The sequence below is a fragment of the Capsicum annuum genome, chromosome 8 (genome assembly GCF_002878395.1).
Source record: "Capsicum annuum cultivar UCD-10X-F1 chromosome 8, UCD10Xv1.1, whole genome shotgun sequence".
NCBI lineage: Eukaryota > Viridiplantae > Streptophyta > Magnoliopsida > Solanales > Solanaceae > Capsicum > Capsicum annuum.
In genome coordinates, this window is record NC_061118.1 from 167672297 (window position 1) to 167695725 (window position 23429).

General features: G+C 35.2%; 4 protein-coding genes across 8 annotated transcripts; 2 read left to right on the forward strand and 2 right to left on the reverse strand.

Annotated features, from left to right (window-relative positions):
* The first annotated feature begins 1814 nt into the window (after positions 1 to 1814).
* LOC107840321 (serine/threonine-protein kinase SRK2E) lies at positions 1815 to 5844 on the forward strand. 4 transcript variants are annotated; one of them, XM_016684155.2, is made up of 10 exons: positions 1815 to 2130; positions 2363 to 2595; positions 3260 to 3334; positions 3414 to 3515; positions 3592 to 3645; positions 3743 to 3835; positions 4090 to 4182; positions 4626 to 4730; positions 4810 to 4908; positions 5293 to 5844. In XM_016684155.2, the coding sequence occupies exons 2-10, from the start codon at positions 2419 to 2421 to the stop codon at positions 5581 to 5583; spliced, it is 1089 nt and encodes a 362-aa protein (XP_016539641.2). In that variant the 5' UTR covers positions 1815 to 2130; positions 2363 to 2418; the 3' UTR covers positions 5584 to 5844. The 4 variants fall into 4 exon arrangements, with proteins under 4 accessions (XP_016539641.2, XP_047251058.1, XP_047251057.1 ...); XM_047395102.1 differs by having other exon boundaries at positions 1854 to 2130; positions 2363 to 2587; XM_047395101.1 differs by having other exon boundaries at positions 1855 to 2130; positions 5024 to 5844.
* Positions 5845 to 6921: 1077 nt separating this feature from the next.
* On the forward strand, positions 6922 to 8650 carry LOC107840323 (GDSL esterase/lipase At5g03980-like). Its single transcript, XM_047395645.1, has 2 exons — positions 6922 to 7157; positions 7219 to 8650. The coding sequence occupies exons 1-2, from the start codon at positions 6922 to 6924 to the stop codon at positions 8078 to 8080; spliced, it is 1098 nt and encodes a 365-aa protein (XP_047251601.1). The 3' UTR covers positions 8081 to 8650.
* Positions 8481 to 12378, reverse strand: LOC107840324. Of its 2 annotated transcripts, XM_047395103.1 has the most exons (5): positions 11905 to 12030; positions 11659 to 11737; positions 10395 to 10823; positions 9550 to 9807; positions 8481 to 8730 (listed from the first exon to the last, which is right to left on the reverse strand). In XM_047395103.1, exons 3-4 carry the CDS (start codon positions 10728 to 10730, stop codon positions 9577 to 9579), a joined length of 567 nt encoding a protein of 188 aa, XP_047251059.1. In that variant the 5' UTR covers positions 10731 to 10823; positions 11659 to 11737; positions 11905 to 12030; the 3' UTR covers positions 8481 to 8730; positions 9550 to 9576. The 2 variants fall into 2 exon arrangements, with proteins under 2 accessions (XP_047251059.1, XP_016539643.1); XM_016684157.2 differs by lacking the exon at positions 11659 to 11737 and having other exon boundaries at positions 11905 to 12378.
* A 3912-nt stretch (positions 12379 to 16290) lies between these two features.
* Positions 16291 to 23215, reverse strand: LOC107840325 (probable N-acetyl-gamma-glutamyl-phosphate reductase, chloroplastic). The gene is made up of 14 exons (XM_016684159.2): positions 22787 to 23215; positions 22492 to 22656; positions 22205 to 22312; positions 21793 to 21879; positions 21590 to 21640; positions 21417 to 21488; positions 20261 to 20380; positions 19515 to 19575; positions 19343 to 19423; positions 18619 to 18698; positions 18429 to 18518; positions 17489 to 17617; positions 17254 to 17394; positions 16291 to 16620 (listed from the first exon to the last, which is right to left on the reverse strand). Exons 1-13 carry the CDS (start codon positions 22856 to 22858, stop codon positions 17287 to 17289), a joined length of 1224 nt encoding a protein of 407 aa, XP_016539645.1. The 5' UTR covers positions 22859 to 23215; the 3' UTR covers positions 16291 to 16620; positions 17254 to 17286.
* Positions 23216 to 23429: the final 214 nt, after the last annotated feature.

A 23429-nucleotide genomic window follows, 5' to 3' on the forward strand; every position in this document is an offset into this window, starting at 1 on the left:
TACCAACAACAACAACAACAACAACAAATGGTCGACAAGAAGAAGATAAAGCAGAAGATTATGAATAAAGCAGCAGAAACAGAAACAATTAACAACAAAAATCGCTAAGAGAGAGAAAACAACAATGGATGAGAAGAGAGAGAAAGAAACCTTTTTTTCCCCTCCGTTTCCCGTTATTTTAGGTATACATTGGGATCAAAGTGTAAATTTAAAAACTTGTGGGTTATTTTAAAACTTCTCCAACTTTCTTAATACATAATAAAGTAATTGTCACCTTCAACTAATAATTAAGACTTGTGTCACCTACACCTCATTTTAAAACTCTTTTGTCACCTGTGGCCCAAACCCCATGTAACATGAGGTATTTTAGTGTAATGTTTACATTATTAAGATGCTTAATATGACCAACAATACAAGTGATTATTAACACTCCTTCTATAAAGTAGATGTTTAATCATAAATATTATTCACAATATTTTAGAATACATTTTTATTTTATTCTGCTATCAGGGGTAAAACCAATCCTTTGTTGGGGGTTCGTTCGAACCCCCCTTCAACGAAAAAATATATCATTTATATATAATTAGAATTAGTTTGATGTATCTATAGTAGGTGTTGAACCTCTTTAAATTAGATTTTCTTCAAATATTGTATTTTCTTAGTTGAAATTCTAGCTCCGGTTCTCTCCGCTATACTTGTTTGACCATAAATAATTTTTGTTATGATAATTGGGCATGGTGGTGGCCCACAAAACGACTCCATCCATAGATCACTGCACCATATTGCCTCAACTATCAGCCAATCAAGTCCAGAATTCATGCCTTCCTTTTTTCTTTCTTTATTTTTCAATTTTTAATTTAAAAATCCCAAAATTGTTGTAAATTTGTGCAAGTGACACCAAATCCAGCACCAACACTTGGCTACCAAAAGCGCTTTCTCGTGCTTTGTGTAAGAGCCTTATCTACCTCCCACACAGGGGACATTTTCGTCATTTTACGATCTGATTAATCAGTGAACCCCACAAACAAGGGCACTTTTGTCAATTAAACTAATGTCACTAGTTCACAAATAAACAGAAATAACTACTCTCTCTCAATTTATAAGTATCACATAATTACTCGCAAAAATCCAAAGATATTGGGTCAATTTATTAAAAATAATTGTCCATAGTACCACTAGTGATGCAAAAGTTAAGTATTCTTTTTGAATTTGTATTTAATCAAATAATATCAATAATAGTGAAGAAAGATGAAAAAAAATCTAATACATGACTAACTTTTCTTCTCATTATGTGACAGAATAAATGAGATTTCCGATTCTTAGGGGTCGTCTGGTAGAGTATTGAAAAATTAATGTATGCATTAATTTAATGTGTATTACTGATACCTTGTTTGGTATACTTTTGCATCTTATGCATAACTAATGTTTGCATTAGTTATACACTCTATTATGTATTAAGGTATGTATTACTAATACCTCAAAATACATGGTATTAGCAATACAATTGATCCAATTCATGTATTAACATGATTAAGGGCACTATTATCCCTCAAAAAAAATTTTACATCCTTTTCAACATATATATATAGAGGATATTTTTGTAATTTTTTTTTAAGAAGTTATTTAATTCATGTTATTTTTAATACATAGAACCAAATACTGCATAAGAAAAATACAAGTATAACTAATGCAGGCATAATTAACATACCATATTTTGCATTATTTATATACACTCTACCAAACGACCCGTTAATGTATTTAATTTAAATCTTAAGCAATATATACTATATATTTGAATTAATCGGATCAATGAAGTGAAATATTAATACTTTAACTAACAGAAAAGGTAAGCCAATAAAAAAAAAGTCTGCGTGTGTGCAATGGAAACCCAAAGAAGAAGTAGCTGAAAAAACTAGTAATAAAGAAAGAAGAAAAGCAGCTTACTTCACGAGCTCCTCTGTTCTTTCTTTCTCTAAGCTTATTATATACACATACATACACACAAAAAAAATAAAAAAATAATACTATATATATTACATATAAATCTTGATGAACAACACGTCTGGTTAATCAAAACCCTAAGAGAAGTTGCAATCTGATCATCATTTACTTAGCTGTAAGGTAGAGAAAGTAAGTACAGTTTTCACGGGTTTGAACTCATCGTCACTTGTTGTTATTGTTGTTGTTGCCGTCTCTGTCTTCAACTACCAACTATACTAAAATCATGTGATTCATTTTCCTCCACGTACCTTATCTCATTCAAATAATTATTTTCTTGATTTATGATGAGGGTTTGCTTTATTTTTTTTTTCTTTGTTGATGCTGATGATTATGTTTTTTTTTTTTTTTTTTTGCCTTTTAGGTGGGTGATAATAATGTCAGAGTTAGCTTGTTAAAAGGGAAGGTTATCTTGAAAGTATGGATCGGACAGCAGTGACAGTAGGACCAGGGATGGACGTACCGATCATGCACGATAGTGATAGATATGAGCTTGTAAGGGATATTGGTTCTGGAAATTTTGGTGTTGCAAGGCTTATGAGGGATAGACAGACTAATGAACTTGTTGCTGTTAAGTATATCGAGAGAGGTGAGAAGGTTAGTGTTTCCACTTCTTATTTTAACTTGGATATTTTTTGATAGTCTTGTTCTAAACTGCTATGATTGTAGTTGATATTATGTTTGCTTTATGAAGTTTAAAAATCAATGTTTGGTGCTACAAGGTGTTGGCTAAATCTGTGAATTAAAGCTCATTTTTTTATGCGAGGTTTTGTATCCAAGTTTTGCTTTACTGTACAAAAGGGGGATTTGCATCAAGTATCTTTGTCTAAAGTTTACATTTTTTTGCATCCTAGTGAAGTGGTCTTCATGGCGCGTAGCTGGAGTGAACTGGTTTTGGATTATGGCATTGTTGATTGATTGATTAGTTTTTGTATTCAGATTTGGGAGATTGTATGCGAGTTAGATCACGGGCGTACGTGAGATCTAGAAACACTTGCCTTTCTCTTCCCTCTCTAGGTTTAAAGAAGGTCATTTCTCTTAGGACATTCATTAATTTGTCACAGAAAATCTTGTGATTACATTTCAGTTATAACTTGAACACTGTCACTTATTTGGAAGAGAGAACAAATGTAAAAGGGGGTCAATCGGCATTATACTTTCTTGGATTTGTGGGGATTCAATATCTGTGTATGTTCTTCTGCCACTTACCTTTACCTTTTCATCTAGTCATTTATTGATGTGTGCCATCGATGCATTGCAGATTGATGAAAACGTCAAGAGAGAAATCATCAACCATAGATCACTGAGGCACCCTAACATAGTCAGATTCAAAGAGGTATTTATATTCTTTTGATGATGACTTAGTTCTTGAATGATTCATACTTATAGTTAAATCATGGAAAATTTGGTTTCAGGTCATATTAACACCAACTCATTTGGCTATTGTGATGGAATTTGCATCTGGAGGAGAGCTGTTTGAGCGCATATGCAATGCTGGTCGTTTCAGCGAGGATGAGGTAAATATTTTTAAAAATAACTTTGGTTGTCACTTTGTCCTGGATATATTTATAGGCTATTAGCTGTAAATTTCAGGCACGGTTTTTCTTCCAACAACTCATATCAGGGGTCAGCTATTGTCATGCTATGGTAATTCCACTGTTTCTTGCTTTTCAATGTGATTTGTCAATCTATTGAGTTTGTGAAATTTTAATAATTTGCTTGCAATTTGGTTCTTTTTATGAAGCAAGTGTGCCACAGAGACTTGAAATTAGAGAATACATTACTGGATGGAAGCCCTGCACCAAGGCTAAAGATTTGTGATTTTGGATATTCTAAGGTATTGTTGTCTTCACTCTACTATTTTCTGGGACAATTGTGCGTTTCTAACATCCTCCTTAAAAGAAAGAAACAAATTATTGAGTATTGGAATAAAACGGGTCCAAGTCTCTACTTGATCCAACTAGTTTGGGATTGAGGCTTTGTTGTTGTTGTTGTATATATGCAGTTAAACTTCAATCTTTCCTCCCTTCTCCTCTATTCATATGTTCTTCATGTCTTATTTGCCGTCATTTTGACTGTTGTTGTATGCAGTCCTCAGTGTTGCATTCACAACCAAAGTCGACTGTTGGTACACCTGCATATATTGCTCCAGAAGTGTTATTGAAGAAAGAATATGACGGGAAGGTATATCTTTTTTCATTTTATTCTTACTCTTAGCAGATGGTTTCTTGTGTTATGACTTGGTCAAGTGGTGTGGCTGATGGACGAAGTACTCCTAAGCTCATCTTCATGACAAAAATTTTTTCCCCTGCTTATTTTTTTTTTTTTAGAAGTTTGAATCTAAGCATGCATTTTGCAATACAAGTGTTTTTGACTCCATTTGGCATCGGAATGAACTTTACATTGTCATTGAAGAATAGAATTGTTTTGCAAATGTAAAAAGAATTCCACCTTCCTGTGAAAACATTAAAGTTTCAGCAGTCCTTGATAATTTGGCATCAGAATGAACGGTTAATTATTTGATGATTTAACCTTTCTTTTTGTTAATCTATCATATCCACTTAACTTTTCTGAGCCTGATGATGATCTTGTTAATTGTCTTTCTTCATTATCTCAAATTGTTGCAGATTGCAGATGTCTGGTCTTGTGGAGTGACTTTGTATGTCATGCTGGTGGGAGCATACCCTTTTGAAGACCCAGAGGAGCCTAAAAATTTTCGAAAGACAATACAGGTAACTTCTTATGCTCTATTGTTACTGCAAAATCCTCATCATTTGTCTTATTTGACTCAAATCATTTCCTGTTATGCAGCGAATCTTGAACGTACAGTATTCCATTCCTGATTATGTACATATCTCTCCAGAGTGTCGTCATCTCATATCAAGGATTTTTGTTGCTGATCCTGCAAAGGTAATCTTTTCCACAAATAATTTCAGTTTCCTGTATCAGATTTTCTTTGGTCATCTTCTGCGTCAAAATATGATTTTGAGGTCTTTCTAATAAAGTGTCGATTGTGGTATTGTAGCACCTTGGTGCATTGTTCGTAATTATTTGGACTTCAATCCTGTCTTGGTTAGAAATATCTCAAACTCGATCCTTTTGGTGTTTCTTCTTTTTGGCCAACCTCCTCATTTTTGGTTCTTATGTGAGGTTTCTTTCATTTGTTTGTTGAGTTGCCTGGTGAATGAGATAGTATTTTACTTATGATATTTAGATATTCTTTTTTCATCTTTCTTTCCGATTAATATATCATAAACTTTGATGTCGTCATGCTATCATATTGCATTGCAACAGAGGATAACGATCCCTGAGATCAAGAACCATGAGTGGTTCTTGAGGAACCTTCCTGCAGATCTCATGGATAATACTACAAACAACCAGTTTGAGGAGCCGGATCAACGTATGCAGAGCATTGACGAAATCATGCAGATAATAACTGAGGCAACCATTCCTGCTGCCGGGACCAACAGCCTCAATCATTACCTCACTGGAAGCTTGGACATTGACGATGACATGGAAGAAGACTTGGAGAGTGATCCTGACCTTGATATCGACAGCAGCGGAGAGATTGTCTATGCAATGTAAAATATATGTGGATGTCGAAGATGACAGATCAAACACAACCAGTTTGAGTCCCACAGTTCTTAGTGACTGTTCCACCGTTTATATATGAAATGCAGTTTACAGCAATTCAGGCTTTCTCCTGTGTCTTTTTTAGTGACTGTTGCTGTAATGTATTGCTTGATTTCCCTTCTAAATATGTGCTCTTGGAAACTGCTTTGTAACGATATTTTATAACAGTAATGTTTACTTTGTAGCTGTAAATGTAAAATAGTTTTAGCCAAATCTTGCATGCATTTGGCACTGTTCTGTGAATTGCCTTAGCAAAATATATTAGCCCATTGCTCTTGCTCATTTCTAATCCTGAAAATTGTTTCCAAAGAAATATCCCCTCATAGATACTGGTGGATCCAGAAATTTAAGACTACAACATTCTTGGTTTGAAAGAGTTCCCCCGTTTTAGAAAGTGGTGAATTCAGGAATTTAAATTTATGAATATTCTCCATTTGGTTTGGATATCATCTATGTGGTTATGTAGGACATCATCTGTTCCACAATAGTTTAGATGATAGACATTCTTCTCTTATTTCATGTTTCAACCATTGGTAATGATTTATAATTGTGATGTGAGTTTGTATCAATCTTCACTGTTTAAGTTTTGCTTCCTGAAAGAACATATCAGAAATCTCATCCCCTCTCCTGATGGGATTTATGCTACAACAACACACCCAGTATATTTCCATCAAGTGGGGTCTGGGAAGGGTAAGTGTACGCAGTTTATACCACTACCTTAAGTGAGGTAGAGAGGATGTTTCCGATAAACCTCTGGCTCAAGATAAACAATCTAGATAAGGTGTTTGGGATATATGTAAGTTTTACAAAAAGAAAAGAAAAGTACATATTCCTAATTCTAATCAACTTAGGAACATTAACGTAATTCTAATTAACTTGGGAAAACATATGATGGAGATTGTTAGTTTCATCCGGATGACCATTTCTATTCAATGCCAACCAATTTGATTGTATAATTATTACTTCTCTTGAATTATTTTTCTCAAAAAGATAAATACATTGCTAAAATACATAACAAAAAATTTAGTAAATTGTTTGAATAATGAGAATTTACTAATCAGTTTAGAAGGTTCCTAAAGCTTGGAAAGAAACTTGCAATACAAGAAAGAAAATACACCGTATTGGCCATTTTAGGTAACTATGTATAATTATATGGGAAAACAATTACTTTTCGTAAACCCCAAGCATCACAACACATCTCTATAAAAGAGTTACTATTATACACACAGCCATTAGTTTCTCATATTGTTCTTTTGAGCTCTCTTAGGTTATTTTCTCTGCACTCTTCCAATGGCTTCGTTTTTCATCAGCCGCTGTTTGTTGCTTTTGCTCCTTGTTCTCTCTCGTCTTCTAGTTGTTCCGGCTATCGCTGTTCAGGTGAAAGAAGCTGTTGGTTCCTTTAATTCCATATACAGTTTCGGAGATATTGGTGACTCTTCAACATCGTCAGCTGCTGATCACATTGCTGCAGCCCTCAGTTTGCCTTTTCCACAACCATTCAGCCAACAAGACACCGAGTTCTTCGAGTCTGGTCTCAGTTTTGCGACCCCTGGAGCTACCATCATGAATCCCTTTTTCTTCCTCAAGAATGGCATCACACCACCACTGCAGTCTCATGATCCAACACAGATTGTCACCTTCATGCAGTTCTTCTATAAAGATTGCTTCCTTTTTCATGACTGGCAAAAACAAGGTTCTTCAGAAGGCACTCATCTTTATGGATCAACCCGGCATCAACGACTATAAGCAGGCTTTTTTACATGGAAAATCTATTTCAGAGGCGGGACATCTTGTGCCTGAAGTGGTGGCGACTATTAAGAATTCAGTTGAAAGACTCATTAATGAAGCTGGAGCCAAAACTGTTATGGTTTCTGGAGTTCTACCCATGGGCTGCTTTCCTGGTTTTCAGACTCTCTTTCCCGAGGGCGATTCAATTGGCAAAGGAAGATGCCACAAGGGATTGAATATGTTCGCGAGGCTTCACAATGATCACCTTTGGCAAGCAATTCTGGAGCTGCGTTTGGAACACCCTGCTGTTCACATCATATACGCAGATTACTACAAAGCGTTCATGGCAGTTGTTAAGAACCACGCTTTTTTGGGATTCAAGACGAAGACTTTGATGAAGGCCTGTTGTGGCAGCGGAAACGGTCCCTTCAACTTTGATGTGCAGAAGAAGTGCGGAGAGGAAGGAGTAACAACATGTTCCGATAGGGCTATGTATATACACTGGGATGGATTTCGACTAACCCCAAAGGCATTGGAGAACCTGATCGATACGCTCTTCAGCAAAAAAGGATTCATATTCCCAGAAATCAAGTTCGGAGAAGAAACAACAGCAGCAGTAGAAAGACATCATTCCAGGATTCATGGAGGAGTTAGAGACACGTCTTCTATTGTTAGGCATTTACTCTGTCTAAGCCAGTTTTCTATATTCAATTATGTCTGACTAAATAGGACGGGTACTTTTCCTAATATCTTTGATTTAAAGAGTATGTACAGGGGAATGTCCCTCTTAGCTTCTGTAACAACCAACTATTCTTTATTCTTATCAAATATAAGTATCCTGATTTAATACAAACATAATTCTACAGATGATTTAGATGTTTATCAAGTACTTTGTTTATCTTCTTGTTTTCTTTCAACCTTATTCGTAAGCCTGAGATTAACGACAAAGCGTTTCGACTGTTTCTCTCAACCTTATTCCAGTAACTACTTATAATATAGGATTCCCAATAAGTAAGATTGTTTTCTCCTCCTTTTTTGGGGGTCCAAAAGCAAGATGTCAGTGTTTTATTTAAAGGAAGAACCACAAAAGTCACAGGAATCCAATAACAGTGAGAACAAAATACAAGCAATAAAGAAGGGAGACACTTCTTTGAAACGATGAGTACATTGAAGATAAATCCGAAAATGTTTACAATGAAAATTATTAATTGCTATACCTATTTTCTGACCGCAAAGAAGATTTCACTTTCTTCACTAGAACTAAAAGCCAAAGCCCCTCTTAAAGTGAAAATCAATATCTTCAAACTTGTTGATCCAATAGCCAGACAATTGATTGCTGCGGTACAATTTGCCAAAAGTAGAGATTTGCCCCTAATAAAAACAATTTCATCAGTCGACAATAGTGCCTTGCAAATATCTAATTTCCTAGGCTATGAAAGAAACTTCCAATGGCAACACAATGATATCCAAATCAAAGAATCACTTGCAATTAACAGCATAAATCAAGGTCAATTATTCAAATGGTCAAATACTAGAGAAACCTTAATCATACCGACTATCACAAAGGGATTACAAGTATGCTAACTACACATTATTGGATGACTTTGTCAGAATATCATTTTACTTAAGTCTAAATGTAATTTCAAACATACTTTGAAGTTGAAAGTTCAAATTATTGCTGAAAGTATTCAAGAGCTGTCAAGAGAAACTTCTTCTCTGAGTAAGCATTACAATCTAGACCTTAACGTAGAGGACATTCATAAATTGGGAAGGACGTAAAAAAAGGCACAAAAAATCAGCTTAATGGCTAATGCACTGCAGAAGGAAAACGAGTTTTGCCTCTCAGAACTATTACCACAGAGTGGATCTATGCTATTAATTGGAGTACCTTTTATTTGGGAGATTCAATGAAGGCAGACTTGCTACTACAAACAGATTGTATTCTCGACTCTCTTTGCACCTTAAAATATGAAAAGAGCACATATGCACCTCACAATAGACAAAATATGTCTCAAACAAATAAAATGCCAGCAACTTTCTCATTCATAGAACACCTTTGGCCAAGTATTTGAGCCTGTATTATTTTTCTTTTTGATAACCAAAAGAGAGGTGCCTGTATCATTTTTAGTGCACAAGTAGCAGTGAGTTTCAATATGCAAATGAATCTACTTTTAGAGCAAATGTTATTACCGGTTCAAATACTTTGTCGCCAAAAAGTTAGAGCCCCTTCTGTTCAGGATCAGCAGCTACTGAATCAGGCTGCGTTGTTTCTACCAACTTCCTAGGCCTTCTGTACCAGAGGAAAGCAAACCACAAAGTTCTGAACAACGCGCCATTTGCAAGGTGTGGAATAAAAACTCGACCCCAATATGGATAATATGGTCCCGGCAACTTTAGCAGTGTGAAGAAAAGGCCAATGCCAATCAAATGCCAAGGAACTTCTACATTCTAACATTGTAAACAGGAGCAGAAACATGTCAAAATTCAACTGGAATTCGTTCATGTAGAAATTTTCACCTATCTAGTTTCCAAGTTTTTACCAATTAGGCAGTGAAACTCTAGAGGCAACCTAATAGTCATAGATGCACCTTTTCTTTTAGTTTGAGAAATGATCTAATAAATGCATTTAATTGGCAACAATTGATATATTATTTATGAAGGGGACCCTTGGAGTAACTGGTAAAGTTGCTGCCATGTGACCAAGAGGTCACGGGTTCAAGCCTTGGAAACAGCCTCTAGCAGAAATGAAAGGTAAGGCTGCGTACAATACACCCTTGTGGTGGGGCCCTTCCCCGGACACCGCGCATAGCGGTAGCTTTAGTGCACCGGGCTGCCCTTTAATTGATATATTATTTATGTTGAAAACATAATTAAGTAAAACAAAAGTGTGCTTTCTCTAACTGCTTAAGATTTTAGATGAGATGTTCACACTCTTCAACAATTTACATGAAACAAAACTGTATCTGCAACATGGAATTTAACCATCAACAATCTTCTACTAGCATTTCATGAACTATGTAGAGCAAAAAGATCACCTTGAGATATGGAGATGACTCAAGAGCTGCTGTCTTTAAGATGCCAGCAATAGCAACACCGACAAGAAAAGGAAACAGGGTGATGTAAAGCTTCCTTTCATGTGCACAGTAAGACAACTCACTGATCGAGGTAACTACAAGTACTGGTACATATAAGTATTTGGTAACTGTCAAAACAATGTCAAGAATAAGTTGAACAAAATTGTCCCGAGCTCTATTCCAAGGGAAACTCTTGACTGGAGCAGGAGTGCTGTCCCACAATTTCCTTGCCTGGTCTATTACGTTCTGAAAGTTAAATTTGTGAGGTTCAACTGGTCGTCCAGCTGCTATGTTCATATTGCAGATTATTTTAGGTTTTGAGATTGTACGTGCCCCATTTGATCTGATGCTCAAAATGCACACATTAGACTTAGTCAACGGTGGTAAAATCTGCCAAGATAGAAGGTGACTGTCATCCAGATTGAGTAAACAGGAGAAAAGAAGCAAGCCAGCAAAAAATGAATACCAAGAATGACAACAATAACAGTAAAGTAAGAGCAGAAAAAGCAACAGAAAGAACCAAAACAACGACAACAGAAAAAGAAACAACAATAGTAGTTGTACTTGTAGTGGGCACTGGAAAAAGAACAGCCACTAACCTAGTAATCTAAATGGAGTGCTACAAACTTCCTCAAATTAGTTTGTCAAATAAAAAAGGAATGGAATAAGTTTATATTCCCATTTGGATATAAAATATAGAATTAGATGGTAGCTTGATATGATATGAACCAGGACAAATGACTAAAAGAAGAGCAAACAGAAGACCAGAGACTATCAAGTTTCGACAACCAGCTCTAGATGGATATGAGAATATACCACGTAATTCTTTTTACAAACAAAGCCCAACATCCCAGATTTCAGATCATCAACCTCTAACCCACCAAAGTCCAGCTGAATTACAATTCCCGTTTTATTTCTTGAGGAAGAAATACCCCCCGAAAAAAATCCCCTTTCAGGAAAGCGGATTACACCTATCATCTATGCTGCTTTCGACATATATTCAAAACTTCAGCTATCCATTATATGAGTATTTTCTGAAGTTAATGCTATATCATCAAAGTGGTGGTCTATAGAAACATACTTAGATTAGTTCATACCTACTACCCTTGGCGGGCGGAGGCAGAACTTTCACTTAAGAGCGTCAAAATAAAAAGAAGTAAATTCATATGAAGCCAAGGGATGTCAATATGTCATATACATTCATTAAAAAGATTATAATTTTTACCTAGCTACACAGTGTAATTTTTGGATGAAGACACCCATCAAGTATATGTGGCTCCGCTATTGACTGAGTAGCGCGCCCACTAGCACACAGAAACTCCATAAGAAATGTTCCAGTAATTATTTAGAAATCTAAAACATTAAATCAAGAACCATTTTTTGTACATGGTTAAATATTCAAGAAACGCATAAATCCACGCTAAAAATATATGGAATTCAGAAATAAAGATTTGGGTATTGTTGGGTTCACCTGAAAAGCATTGGGGCCCGCAGAATTGAGGTTGAAAGCCATGATAGCAGGGAAGTTGGGTTGTCCAGAAATACTCAAACTGCCATGAAAGATAAGGTCTGAAATTGAGGGGTTTAAGGGGCCTGGGTTCTTGCAATTTGGAAGAGTGGATCCGGATCCGGGTAATACCCACTTCATCAAATCTGGATGATCCATCGAGCTCTTAAATGGGCCATGTATTTATATGCAAACCATATAAATATACTAGAGGAGCATGACTCGTGTCAGCACGGGCCCAACACTATAGATATCTTTTAGCATCAATATTCGATATTGGTGAGATACAAATATAAATGTACATTGATTTAAAACGATAATTTTTAAAATAATAACTATTTGACGGTACTCGTTATGGAGTGAAGTTTTATAAGATATTTTTTTTTCACATGATAAAAAAGTGTGATGTGTCATGTAGTCGGATTATTTTAATTGTTTGATGATAAGATTGAAACCTGCTACAAAATATAGAAAAAATGTAGAACTAATATTCATAGGATTATTTCATATAAAAACTGGAACAAAACAACAACAACAACAACAAACGCAGTGTATTCCCACATAGTGAGGTCTGGGGGAGGGTAAGATGTTCGCAGTCCATATCTCTACCTCTAAAGAAGTAGAAAGGTTGTTTCCGATAAACCCCCGGCTCGAGACACGGAATACTACATAAATTCATAGTAAAGCATGGAACAAGATGACATAACATAAATACGACACCCACAAGTAATAGAAAACAGAGAAAAGTAAACAGATTCGTAATAAAGCATGAAACAAGGTATCATAACAAGAATAATACCCCCACCAAGTAATTCCCTACACTAGAGACCCAAACTGCCCCTAGCCTTCTGCCCTAATTCGCGTTCTCCAGATCTTCCTATCTAGGGTCATGTCCTCAGTGAGCTATAACTGCTCCATGTCCCGCCTAATCACCTCTCCCCAGTACTTCTTCGGCCTACCCCTACCCTGCCTAAAACCATCCAAAGCTAGCCTTTCACACCTACGAACCGGGGCATCCATGCCCCTCCTCATCATGTGTCCGAACCATCTCAATCGGACTTCCCGCATCTTATTCTCCACTGGAGTCACACCAACCTTCTCCCTGATAGTCTCATTCCGAACTCTATCCCCCTAGTCAGCCCATATATTCAACGCAACATCCCCATTTCCGCCACCTTCATTTTTTGAATGTGGGGGTTCTTAACTGGCCAATACTCCACTCTATACAACATGGCCGAACGGAGTGCCACCCTGTAGAATTTGCCTTTAAGCTTAGGCAACACCTTCTTATCACACAACACCCCCGAAGCGAGCTTCCACTTCATCCATCCGACCCCAATACGGTGCAAGACATCCTTGTCAATCTCACCATTACCCTGAATCACGACCCGAAATACTTGAAACTATCCCTCTTACATACCACCTGTGATTCCAACTTCACTACCATCTCATTCTCCAGCCTCACATCATTAAACTTGTATTCCAAATACTCTGTCTTGCTCCTACTCAACCTGAACCCTTTAGACTCAACAGTTTGTCTCCACACCTCTAATTTATTATTCACACCCCCCGTGTCTCATCAATCAAAACTACATCATCTGCAAAAAGCACACACCAAGGCACCTCTCCTTGAATACGTCGCGCCAACACATCCATCACCAAAGCAAACAAAAAGGACTAAGAGTAGATCCCTGATGCAATCTTGTCAAGACAGTGAAATGCTCTGAGTCTCCTCCCGCCGTCCTCACTTGAGTTTTAGCTCCACCATACATGTCCTTAGTTTTAGCTCCATCATACATGTCCTTCAAAAATTGGAACAAGAGATACTTCAATTAACAATAAAATCTTGAATCATCTTCTCAAAGATGATTATGGTTGAAGCAGCTGCAACAAACATGTCATAAACGCATATTTTTCTTGTTTTAATAAAATACTATTAATTTTCTAATACATAAATAACTTATAACAATTAACTAAGGGTGCTATAGTAAAATCACGACGCAACTCTTGAAGCAGTCATGTCGAAACCAATGTTTTAATTAAATATTATGAATTTTTTAATACATAAATGAATTATAATAATTAATTAGGGGTGATACAGTTAAATCACGGTTGAAGTAGGTCAACTTAATTTAATACATCAAGAGTTAATTTATCATTTTATATCTATTTTATTTTTTAAAAAATATGATTAAATTTTTAACACTTGGATTGATATATTTAAATGAATTTTTTTAATAAAAGGATTGCATATATTTTCTAGGATTCATCCGGAATCTAGTATGAGTTTAGCATATGTTATTTTAATATGTATTTAGATAATTTAAGTTGTTAACTATTGCAATTTATAATATTTTTATGTAATTTTTAAATTAATATGCGTTACTTTTCTTGTTCAAATTTTTGTGGCATTGATAGTCAATTATATTTTAAAACTAACTTAAGTTTTTAATTATTGCGATTTATAATGCTTTTCTTCTATTCCAATTTCAGGGACACTAATATAATTTCAAGAGTCGACCAAATATTTTATATCTTTTAAATATTTTAAGTTGTTAATTATTGTGATTTCTAGTATTTTTCATGTAATTTTTTTTTGAAATATATAACATATTAAATTGTTTTTAGATATTTTAACTTGTTAACTATTGTAATTTATAATACTTTTATGTAATTTTTGAATAATATATGCTACTCTCCTTGTCCAGAGTTTTGTATCGACGATAGCCAATTATATTTTTTAAATAATTTAAATTTTTTATCATTGTGATTTATAATATTTTTTCTATTTCAACTTATGTGTCACAATGCTTAAATGACCATAATAATTAATTCAGAGTGATATAGTAAAATGTAATTATTATTATTTATTATTTATTATTTTTATTATGTGTTGATTCAAGAAGAATTTGGAAACATTTAGAAATGTGTTGAATGTTACAAATGTTAATAATCCATTTGTGTGTTGAATGTTACAAATGTTAATAATCCATTTGGTGCTTCTTGATTTCTCTACATTTATCTCTCGTGTGTTTTTACTCTTTTGCCCTTTGAGTATATGTAGTAAATGACTTATAATGATTAATTGGGGATGATATAATAAAATCACGGTTAAAGCAGTTGAAACAAATGTCACAAATATCTATTTTTTAATTAAATATTATTAATTCTAATATATAAATGACTTATAATAATTAATTAGGGGTAATATAATTAAAAAAATATTATTAATTCTAATATATAAATTAATTATAATAATTAATTAGGGGTAATTAATAATTCACAAAATTTATAGGGGTAATATCGTAATTGATGAAGCACTGGTCGAAACCAGTACTTCTATTATATAGAAATTTTATTTATTTAATTTCTCTCTTCGAAAAATAACATAAACATACACCTTTAACTTACCATATTTATAAACATTTCCATCCTTATAAAGTACAACAACTGATTATGTATCATCATGTATTGGGAGATAATTATGTATCTCGACACACCTAAAATTGAAAAAATTGTATCAGAAGCTAATTTACAAAGAGGAAAATGTATCTTCGTTGGATGTATCGAGAACTAATTATGTATCTCGACAAATTTAAAACTAAAATTTTCAATAATTACGCAAAATATCAAAATTTTCCGTAATTAATCTCCAAACTATCGAAATTTATGATGTTTACTCTTTCTTAACCCCTCATCCATAAGAACTTTCCCACTTTTTGCTTCCTTTCTTGCTTTACTCGAACCTACAATTTCAAGCTTAGAAGCATAGGGTGCTTATGAGTAAAATTTAGGCATTTGAGTAATATTTGAGATTGTTTTTTCCAATAACAATATTTTGAGTTGAAGTTTGGAAAAAAAACAAAAAATTGGTGAATGCTGAATGCAAACTGTTTTACACTATTTCTTCTTCCTATTTCTCTTTAGCTTTTTCGTAAATGTTACATTGTTGAAGGAACTGTTACATGGTTTTGTTTCCGATTACTAGGTAGTTAATTTAACTTTAATTGGTTTCATTAGAAAAAGGTAAGTAGTTATTTGCCAAAAATAAGATTCTATACACTAACCAAAAAGATTGAATATTGAACTAGAAAAACTGTATTAAAATGCACAAATAATGGGATAGTAAAACAAATCAAAATCATGTATGAAAAAGGGAATATAATAGTTAAACATTTAGATCTAACATTCACCAATTCTCTTTTCAAACTTATTATGTATGGGGCAGTGTCTTACAAAATTTTGGAGTTAACGGTGCTTTGGTTCACCGCAGCGGTGAAGGCCTCGACTAATATCTGACTAATTTTAAAGAGCTAATTGCAAAACATAAAACTACCTTGCACAAATATATACAAATCAATTATTTGGTTTTATTCAAGTTTTTTGATGCCAGCCCCATGGGGTTAATCTCTTGCATGAAACAAGACTAAACAAAAGGAGAAAAAAGAGAGGATATAATACAACTCCAACATCCACTCCCCTGTTCAACTTTTATCTATGGCACATAATTTTCCTTCTGGGGCGTGGGCGAATTACTAGCAAATAAATATTAGGATACATCTGAAAATTAAGCCATGAGGCCAAACACTTGTAGAGCAACCAAAACTCTTGCACAGCAAAACTTGAGGAAGTCTGTCCTTGTGGAAGATGAGAAGACTTCACAAATACCTGCAAGGAAGACTGGATACAAAGGAAAACACAAATGTCAAAAGAAGTTCGGGGTTACTTTTCAAGGATGATCATATACACATTCCAACTTATTGTCATCCCCGTGTGTGTGGTCTGTGGTGGGGGGTGGGGGTGGGGGTGGGGGAAGATATAATGCGCTTTGGACCATTATTTGCTCTCAGTGACTAGATTAGCTAGGAAACACCCAGTTCTTGCAGCTACGTGATCAGTTCCAGCAGAGTATGGACAAATTGTAAATATCTGAAGTTGATACTTGAATTTGAGGATCATATGCATGTTTGACTCATCAATATTCCATATAAAACCTAATTCAATTACAAGCAAAATAGAGAAATACATCTGAACCAGAAAAATGATCGACTTTTCATTAATTATAGAAAACATCTGAAGCAGAACAACGGGCAGGATTTTACAGTCATGTTGCTTCACGGAGGACAAATCAGAAACACTTCATGCTACATTACAGATTCTTTATTTTGTTTTCCCTTTATTCAGGTCCAATACAAGAAACAAGAGAAAGAAGAAAGAGAATCCAAAGGTGAAAAACAGAGTTTATGGACAACAACTGGTTCATAAGTCATAACCATATGTCCAGAAAGCAATTGCAAGATGAAAGACCTTTACCTTATACTAGGAGGATTGAACCACAAAAATACTCTACGGAAACAAAGGCAGGCAACTGAGTCCCAAGTTCTCTGGAATTCCCATCATTAAGTTAAGATTCTGTAAGGCTTGACCAGAAGCTCCCTTAACAAGATTATCAATCTATAAAAGGCAATTGGGAGTTCAAATTTAGTAAGCAACAGCTAATCTTACCAAAATATCACATGCCGTCAATAAAAATACACTGCAAACTTACTACAGATATTATTATTGCTCTCCCAGGAATCCGGTCTGGAAATACATTCATGAGGCAGTAATTTGATCCTCTAACATGTCGAGTATGCGGAACTTCTTTGTTCTTCAGCAACACCACAAATTCTTCATGCTGGAGAAGGTGAAATACATACGTATATCAATCATTCTAAAGAGAAACATAACCTTTTGCTTATGCATATGCAGATGAATGATATATCAAACTACTTATCTTGGACTCTAAGGAGACTGGATAACTCCCCTCCACTCACACAAACTACTTATCTTAGACTAAGCTTTGATTAAATTAGTATGAGGCAGATCCAATAAAGTACTAGCTAGTCATACTTCTCTTTTGAATGAAAGTGCCAAATCATTCATTGACTCTTAAGATCTAAGAAAATGCAGGTCCAGTCCCCTCACAACTAAGTGCTTGGTAGTTTTTTCCTTTAGCAAATTAAAAATCCGAGTTTAGCTTTCTTTATTGACCTTCTTAGACAACAACCATTTCTTATCCGATTCAGCAAAAACTTTTTAAATTCTACCTTCAGATAGTATAATAAACAATCTAACAGAGGTGTAGCCTTCACACAAAAGATAGATTAGGTGGACTCCTTCAAGTTTCTCACATCACAAGGAGACCTCTTGTTAAAAGTTACAACTACAAACGTTAATTAAGAGTCCCAATGAGTGGCATGAAGCCTATTAACAAAATGAATATCGTAAGCAACTTTATAATACATTGAAAACAGAACACTTTCAAATTTGAAAAGGAAAAGATTATGAGATGTTATATCATAAGCAACTTTAGAATACATTGAAAACAGAAACAGATTGAGGAATATACTAGCAGAAGAAATGGAGTTCTATTGGGAGAAGTGCAGAAACAAGGGTAACGAAGTTCATGAATTAAATGCTGCTTAGGTCATGCGGCAGATACATACCTCATAGTAGTTACCAAGGTGATGTTTCAAATCCTGAGTTGTCACTCCTGGAGCCATTTCCACATAAACAGTCGACTGCATACCACGGCTCTGTAGCACAAAAAGTAACACAGATGAAAAAAAACAACCTAAGAGAACAACCCGCTGAGCAGGGTGGCTATGAGGAACTTGAATCGGGTTCAGCTATTACCATTGGCATAAGATGCGGAGTGAAGCTAACAGTAACTTTTGAATTTGCAGCTTCTGATAATCCTTGTTCAATCTCAGGCACTGTAAATAAATCAGAACTCTCACTAGTAAAATTACACATGATAAGAATTTCCTAAGCAAAACTCAGTCGAATAGAGATTTCGTAAGCACGAACTACCCGTTTTGCAAACTTCTGAAAACTTGAGGTGCATTACATGATAAAAACAGGCAAGTGGAAGAGATAAACAATTGAACTTCATGCAGAAACAAAGCCACTCAATAAGTTGAAAGCCTTTGGGTTTTTCAGACATAAGATTACTTCTAAAAAAGGTTAATTACAAAATAAATTGTCATATTCATCAATAATGAGCATAGTGATATGATCCTAGTGTCTTGGCTATATAGTCTTCCAATTTACAGAAAATGCCATTTCCACCCTTCTAAGAAAGAATCATGTTATTGCTATTTGAAAGGACAGATGAAACTTGCTTCTTTTATAACTTCTTAAAATCATTTCTTATCCATTTCTGAATTGGTCCAATAGAGTATCATTTTAAGGTGATAGAGGATCATTTTAAGGTGAGATGAATTGTAAATTTTTAGTATTTATAATGTATCTCTTAAATTTGCAAATTTTTCCATTAAAATTTGAGAAACAATAACTAAGACAATTCGGATTGATAAATAAAGTTTCATTATTTGCAGAGCTAAACTGGATTACTGACCATGCCGATGTCTGGTTATACCATAAGAATGTATTCCTTCAGCTATTTCAGTGTATAAATTTGCTTCCTTTGCACCACGACCTGCAACATTAAGTTTGAGAAGCTCGTTATTACTGCTAAAGTACTACAAGTAGCAGTCAGGACTAGAAAAGGAAACAGAAAAGTACAAAACCTGCTCCACTAACACCAGATTTTGAGTCAATAATTATGTTTCTTACTTCAATGAGGTTGGACTGCAAAAATAAAGACAGAATCAACCAAGAGTGACCCATGGATAAAACACATGAAGGGAAAAACTAAACACATTAGAATGATACAGATGGTCGAGTTCTCAACCAAAAGGCAATGTCTTAAACACAAATTGCTCTTCCAGTGTATGAGCACTATTGCATTTGTGCATCAAGCACCTTAGGCTGACGGCAAGCAAAGAAAATCATGCCTCAAACTACAAAATACAATTTTCAGTTAAACTTTCAGAGAAGCTGGCATATGGGATAGCCATTTTTCAGAGCAAAAAGAACTTGCATTCCCGAGCTTACCAAGGAATCTCTTGCTAATTCGGAATCAAGACCGACACGAGGGAAACCATTTTTCTCAAGAAGGAGGGATCATAAAATTTTCAGAATATTGTAGCAGAAACTAGCTTTTGATCAAAAATCAGCTGGAATAGTCGTTATAGATAGGATCTTTCAAAGGTTAAAAGGACATCAGTAAAACTATGAGAAGAAGGTCAAATGAAAGGTTATCTTTGAGATTTTTTTTCTTTTTCGTATAGTTTTAGAAGGGATAATTCATTTGAAATTAAGATTTTCCAACAAAGGAGGCCTAAAGATAGATCCTTCCATTTTCAAGAAATATTGACAAACTCACAATGCATGCAACAAAAGATATGCTTTGTTTTTCAACGTAGATGCAAACCTTTATCAAGGGAATAAGAGGAAGTTGAACAGATGTCGGATAACAGCCAGGATTTGCAACTAGACGTGCACTTTGAATTTCTGCCCTTGAAATCTCAGTCAAGCCATAGACTGCTTCTTTCTGCATCAATGGAAAGAATGATCATTCAATATGGTGAGCTTATTAATATTATATTTTGAGAATATTCAATACGGTGAGCTTATGTTGGCTACAAAGATATATAATAGGAATGCTAAAGGAAGAATTCTCTCATTTTCACATACGGGACTCCAAATTTCTGGTCAAGACTTGGACTTGGTTGTACAGCTTAAAGACAAATTCTACAAGGTGGCAGTCCGTCCAGCCATGCTGCATGGCGCGGAGTGTTGGCCAGTAAAGAACTCTCACATCCAAAAAGTGAAGGTGGCGGAAATGAGAATGCTGCATTGGATGTTTGGACTTATTAGGGGTGATAGAGTTCGGAATGAGATTATTCGGGAGAAGGTGGGAATGGCTTCGGTGGAGGATAAGATGCGGGAAGGAAGATTGAGATGGTTTGGGCATGTGATGAGGAGGGGCACGGATGCACCGGTTCGTAGGTGTGAGAGGCTTGCTTTGGATGGCTTTATGAGGGGTGGAGGTAGGCCGAAGAAATACTGGAGAGAGGTGATTAGGCGGGACATGGAGCAGTTACAGCTTACTAAGGACATGACCCTAGATAGGAAGATCTGGAAGACGCGTATTAGGTTAGAAGGTTAGCGCCAAGTTGGGTAGGTAGGGTAGGGCTTTACTTGGTGGGTATATAAGCCTGTTTTGCTACCTTGTTGCATTCTGTATTACGATTGCTTACTCTTCTTTGTTTTCTATTCCTCTGTTCACTATTCTTTTGTAATTAGCGTATTTATGCATTGTCATCTTTTTGTTTGGAGTTGATTACTATTCCCTGTCTTGAGCCGGGGGTCTATCGGAAACAGCCTTGCTACTTCTCCGGAGGTAGTGGTATGGACTGCGTACATCTTACCCTCCCCAAACCTCACTATGTGGGAATAAACTGGGTTTGTTGTTGTTGTTGATGGGTGATATAACATTATATATCTGCATCAAACATGAAGTTCTTTTTTACTTTTTCATTTTTCGGGAAGGACTAAGGAGGGAAAGAAGAAATCAACTACTCCACCTGCAAAGCCGTTGCTTTGTGAGGCTGGCCATACCATTCCTCGTACTCAGCAATATCTTGCAATCTGAAGTCCTACATGACCATCATGCTGACAGTGAGTATAGAAAACGTTTGCAGAGTAAAGAAACTATTTTAAGTAAAGCAGAAGTATAAAGTATAAACTGAATGCCTACCGCAGAAAGATCAACAATTTTTAGATTCATTGGGAGACTTTTGATAATTTCCTGCACAAATATAAGCAATTAACAAAAATAAAAACTTAAATGCAAGGCTCAGAATCTCCATTAGAAATTATGATAAACAAAGTAAGACCACTCTTCCTTCAATATGACACTTATTGGATTTGGGAAATGCAAGAAGTGGAATAGCTACAAACCTGAGTTGTACCATGTGGTAAACAACAAAAAACAGCATCCACAGCAGAGAAATCTGCATCTTTAACAGCGACTAGATTTGGTAGATCCTGTACGAGAATGGTTGATAAGTAACAGATACAGAGATAGTAAAATAAATACTTAATGAGCGAAATTGAAAATGAACAACCTTTTCCCTCAGAAAGAAAAGAGCAGGAGCGAAAATGATCTTACAAAATTCTAATACAAGAAACTTAGATATACAAGAACTCAATCCCCTTCAAGATTTATTCAGAAAGTCAAGCAAAAAATTAAGATAGCAAATCATATCCATAAGTATTTACCAAAATATAACCTACTTTTGAGTCCTATAAGCAATAGGACTCAACTCAAAAAGTGAAGTCCAACAATCATGCGAAATATGAAGAACCATACTTGTGTGACCAGGTGAGGGAAAACAGATTCAATTGATTGGCCAGCTTTCCTGTCGGCCGTCATCAAAGTAATCTGAAAATGTGGATGATTTCGCAGGAGTCTAATGATCTGCAACAAATTTTATACTTATCAAGTTAGAATCATAGAACCAAGGGATGCACTCGATAGGCCTAACAATATGTGAAAACAAGAGCAGAAATGACATGAGAAAGAGAATATTAACTTAATCGTACATTAAAATGAGAAATGAATGTAAAACTGAAGAAAAAGAGGGGGGTTGTAGAGACCTCAGAACCAGTGTAGCCACTAGCTCCTAGCACACCAATCCGCAATTTGTCCAATTTATTAGCTTTACCATCTGCAAAGCTTGCTGTTTGGGCTGGTGATGATGAGGCCGCCATTGAAGTAACCCTAATTCTGAGCTTCCCAACCTTAGAAACCTTCATCTCCTCCTACAAAAGCAGTGAAACAAAGAGCAAGCTACTTTTCAGTTGAATTATTATAGTATAAGAATTCATAAAGCCATCCCTAACTAATTTAGGGAGAAAAACAATTGAAAAATTGAGGTACAATAATGTTGACCTGATATTTCCAAGTGGAAGCTCCTCCTCCTCCATTGAAGAGGCTAGAACTGAGCGCAGCCAAAGAAGACATTGCAGATTCTGAGTAACCACGAGTAAATGGTACTACTACTATTTTGTTAATGGTCCGATTGGCTATATGCTTATCTTACACCGACAAAATTACAAAACTGGTCCTTTATGTTACTTCCCTTAAATATGCACTTATAATTTTGATTCTCTAGGTTTGCTGAAAGTTGATACAACATCTATCTTGTATTAAATTTGATGGGAATTTTGTATAAAAAGATTTAATTATAAATATCAAGAAATTTTATTTTATTTGAATTATAAGGAAAGTTTTAGATGAAAATTAAAAAATCTAACTGCATTTAATGAATAAAGTTGTCATTTATGTCTTGTTAAACTGAGTTAGAGTTGAGTTTCATATGCACTTAGCAATTTTGATGCTACTCCACCTACTCCCGTATTAGACATGTGATTCATGCGGGGTGGTTATGGGCATAGTACTTGCAATTATTGGTTTTCATAGATTAATTAATTTAATAAGTTTTCATTTTGAATATGAAGAATGTGGAGTAGTTGGTGTTTATATAAAGAAAATTTGAAATAGATTATTATAAACGAGTTTAAATTTTATACGT